General features: G+C 45.1%; 1 gene segment (V, D, J or C); it reads left to right on the plus strand.

Annotated features, from left to right (window-relative positions):
- The first annotated feature begins 3,112 nt into the window (after nt 1–3,112).
- Nucleotides 3,113–3,706, plus strand: LOC105820061. The segment is given in 2 exon segments: nt 3,113–3,158; nt 3,267–3,706. Coding segments are annotated over 2 exon segments (486 nt in total).
- The last annotated feature ends 926 nt before the right edge of the window (nt 3,707–4,632 follow it).

The raw sequence follows: 4,632 nt of genomic DNA on the forward strand, positions 1-4,632 counted from the left end.
CAACGGAAGATTCAAAATTTATGTATGACCTGATGGTGTCAATAAAAGTAATTAAGGAATGTAGAGTCCAAATGATTCCAAAGGAAATCAGTCCCTCAGATCCCTTCACTCTTGGTCTGTCTCCTTCAGCTTCTGCTTTCGTGCTAGATGTTCATAATTAAGACACTCCTTGCTTCTGAAAGAGCCCAACATCCCCATCCCCTACTGCAGGGGTTAGGTCAAGGCTAAGACCTCCCAGCCTGTGTGAGAAGGAGAACGGGAGTAGAGGGGCTGAAATTTACCTTCCTTCTGCCTTTGGGTTGTTCCTTCCCCATTGCGCCGATATTACTAAAACCGAATGGGCTTGGGGAGGAGGGGCCCTTTCTGCTTCCTGCCTCCTCTAGTGCCTGACTCCAGAGAAGAGTGAATCCTGTGAACTGGTGATCATCGGGCTGTGACCAACAGGAGGAACAAGCTCTTCATTCCCTCCATACAGAACAATGTCTTTCTCTTTCCCCAAGAGGAGACTCTGGCACCACAGTGAACCTTCACAGCATAACCCCCCATATTCACTCCTCACTCACTCCTGCTCTACTCTTTACAAGCTCTGTGATCTTGAGTGAGGACTTAACCCTCCAAGCCACCAGTTTTCTCATCTCCAACACAGAGAAAACAACAGAGCCCAAAATTTATCTCTCTCTGAATTATACTACTTGATTTCAGTTTTAACCTTGGGAGTGAACAACTAGCTCTTTCCTGCATGAAGTTACCTCAGGGGAAATAGTTAGACACAAGAGTCTATCTTTCTCGATCTCACCTTCAGGGGAATCATCACCAGCCTCTTCAATTTTTATTACTAAGAAATGGCCCCAAGTTCTTTCACTTACATCATCACTTGCTTTGGACAGCTGTCCAGCTAGTCTGTCTCTAAAGCAGGTGCTCAACAGGACGAGAGCATGGCTGGTGCATTGCCACTGGTGACTTGGGCATGTTCACAGAAGGCAGCAGAACAGTCATCACCACCATTTTTCAGGGCTCATGGTGCCTTGGGCGCTGTTCTAAATACTCTACCTGGGCTAACTTATTTATTCTTCACAAACACCCAGTAAGGTAGGTCTTGAATTTATTCTAATTCGACAGATGAGAAAACAGAAGCAGAGAGAGGTTTTCAAAGACCTTCTGAGGACTTTATCCTCACAAGCAGGGTAGAACCAATCTCAAATCTTTCACTGACAAGCTGTGAAATGTTGAGTCATTTCCTTATCTGCTTCCAGTAGGGCACTGATAGGGTTTATACCAAATTTATGGACGTAAATGTAATAATGGCTACAAAGTGCTTGGCACATTGAAGACATTCAGTAAGTGTCCATTACCTGGTAACTCTTTTTAAAAATTTGTTTGAAATGGTGGTGTCTCATTGACAGAAGGAAAGGAAATACTACAATGGCCATTCATCCACTCACTCGTTCCTTCACTCTTGTCAACAAACACCTGGGAATAGAAAGATAAATAACACCTCCTCTCACTCCCCTGGAAACTCTCAGGGAAGTCCATTAAGAGAGAGCACTGAGTCAACAGGCCAAGGCTGGGTAGGAGGTGCTAGGAGAGAGGGAGACACTAGGGGGCGCCACGAGAGAGGCAACTGGAGGCACCACCGCTATCCCAGACTGCCTGGGTGAGGGAAGCTTCCTGGAGGAGATGGACAGTGGCTGAGCTGAGCCCAAAACGATGAACAGGAGTTAGCTAGGAAACGTGGGACACTTTTCCCTGTACAGACACAGAAACCTGCAGGTTGATCTGTAAAAGTGGATCACTGAATGCTAGGTAGAGAGTGGCTGAAGGTGGAAAGGCAGGGAGGCGGTGGCCACATCATGGAGAGAATGCTGGACTTCATCCTCAGAAGCAGGGCAGAGCAGGGAGAAGGATTTCGAGCAGGGAAATGCCTTGACCAGATCAGTGTAGCCATCACAGGAAGGTGGATGGCACGGGGCCATGATTGGAGGCCTGGAGATGAGGGAGGTGGATGCAGGGGTGAGCCCAGAGATATTTAGGTGGCAGAATCCACAGGAATTGGAGTGTGATGAAGTAGTTAGAGGGGAGAAGAATCGAGGCCGATGGATGCCCAGGTTCCTGGCTTGGGCAAAGTGGATAGTTAAGGTCATTCATGGAACCAGGAAGAAGAAATGGATCTGGAGAGGGAATGAGCTCACGCTGGCTGTGTGCAAATTGAGTTCAAGGTCCTGGGTCAGACACACCTGAAGATGGCCAGTAGTCAGCTCGATACGTACACAGACAGTCCCCAACTTATGATTTTTGACTTTATGATGGTGTGAAAATGATAATAAGCATTCAGTAGAAAACATACTTTGAATGTTGAATTTTGATTTTTTCCTGGGCTAGTGATATATGTGTATTGTGCTTTCTCATAAGAAGCTGGGATTTAGCAGAGACACATTTTCGGGTAGCTGAGGGAGAGGATGTAAATCTGAGCTTAACCAGAAACAGACTGGGCAGAGTGTTCAGACCCGTGAAGGTGGCCAGTAAGACCCCACGCTGCAGCTGAGCAGAGGTAAGTGGATTGATGGGCCAGTGTCTCTCCAGCTGGTTGAAGACAAGCGCTCTGTGGACCAATGGTGCATAACACAGCCCCGACCACCAGCCATGCTGGCCTGACAGCTCACTGGGGCTATTGAGGATTTCCTCTGTGAAAGGTCGTGGATGAAAAGAGAGAAGAGCAAGACCATGGCTTACATCACACCATCTCCCCATTAGACAGCTCTCTTTGGCTGGATGCCATATCGTTGCATCTTTGTTCCCAAAGAACTTAGCACAATGCTTTGTACATAGTGGGAGCCTAATGAATACTGTTGGATAAATGAATCATCTCAGAGTTCTAAGGGGGCCATCTATACTCTGTGGTCTGATCTGAGGTGGCAAACTTAGCAGGACTGTCTTCACACAGCGTGGCTGTGCTAACAGGTGGTGAGGACAGCCCTTCACAGTGAGGCGGGAGGTCCCCTTCACCCCCACCCAGGGGAAGTTTGACTTGGTGGACTGAGCCACACCACAGTGGTCTAATGCTTCTTGGGGGTGACTGCTGGCTGCCCTGGAGGACAGCGCAGTCGCTGCAGACATGCCGTCACTGCTCCAAGCGTCAGCTCTGGCAGTCCTTGGGGCTTGTGAGTTGTTTTCCTCCCCCGGTTACTTTTGACTGATATTCTTTAATATTATAATTTTTTTAGTTCCAAGTTTTCAGTTTATTTACTCTCCCCTCTTTTTTCTTCCAGTGTGTGTGTGTGGTGCAGTTCACTTAGAGCAACCGCAACTTTCCAGCACTAAAACACTGTCAAAAACAGCCCGCCTGGAATGTGTGGTGTCTGAAGGAACAATTTCTGCAAAGTCCATATATTGGTATCAAGAAAGACCTGATGAAGTCATACAGCTCCTGGCATACGTGTTATCTAACGACACTGTCAGAATGGCACCAGGCATTGCGTCAAACAAATTTGAGGTGGACAGGTTACCCGAAGCTTCCACATCTACCCTCACCATTCACAATGTAGAGAAACAAGACTCAGCCATCTACTATTGTGCCTCCTGGGAGTTGCACAGTGTCACACAATTAGAGCCATGTCATTCAACAAATGTTCATCGGTTCTTTATTCATTATTATGAATTGGGAAACCACAGTTACCACCAGTGCGCTTTTATACAGTCTTCAGGATAGGTGTTCATCTGCTGACTATGTGGAGTTGTCAAATTCTATGTTTTCTCCAAGAGGAGGCTTTGCATAAGTATACAAATGCTGTCTGGAGAGTGCCCAGCCTTGTAATATGTTCTTGTTATATTCACAATGGCTGGATACTTTCCGGACAGCTCTTGCATATACGTGATAAGCCTCATCTTTTGAGGAATCTGATCTCTCTCCAACAGTTTTTCTAGATCACCCATGTTTCTTTGTCTGGGTCAACCTCCCTCTCTCAATGTATTTTTTTTCTGCCAAGATATTTACAAATTTTTGGTGTGTCTGATTCAGTTAATTTGCATCCCATTAGATATCTTGATCTCTCTATCTCCCTTGATTTAAAAATGGGTATTAGAATAGATGGGATTCATTTCTTAGGGGCTAAAATGTAACAAACACAGCATGATCTAACCACAAGCAGGGAAGGGTACAATGACTAATATATCTCATGCATGCCTTGGAGTGGTGATGTTTGATTATGTACAAAACTTATACACACTTCTAATCGAGTCCATGTCCAAGTCTACTTTGGATTGGCGTTTGAGGAATAGTTCATTTTCTGGCTTAAGATTCCATTCATTCAACAGTATGTTTTTGATAGTCTACTCTGAGCCAGGCATTACGCACAACAGAAATTACAAGGCTCCTGTGCTCTTCTGTTGGGACACGTTCTGCTACTGGGCTGCCATATGCCACTAAAATGACAGTCCTCCTATATACATCTCATGGTTATAAATCGCTTGTGGATTTTGGTTACATCTAGCTCAAGTCATGATTTACAATTTGTTGTTGTTGTTGCTTTATTTATTTATTTTTTTGCCATGAAATTCTTTCTTAAAATATAATGTTACATATATAAAACAGTAAAAGTAGATTTCCACTGGTAAAGAGTTGAGGGATGAATGATT

This window comes from Propithecus coquereli, unplaced genomic scaffold, assembly GCF_000956105.1.
Source record: "Propithecus coquereli isolate 6110/MARCELLA unplaced genomic scaffold, Pcoq_1.0 Scaffold502, whole genome shotgun sequence".
Lineage (NCBI taxonomy): Eukaryota > Metazoa > Chordata > Mammalia > Primates > Indriidae > Propithecus > Propithecus coquereli.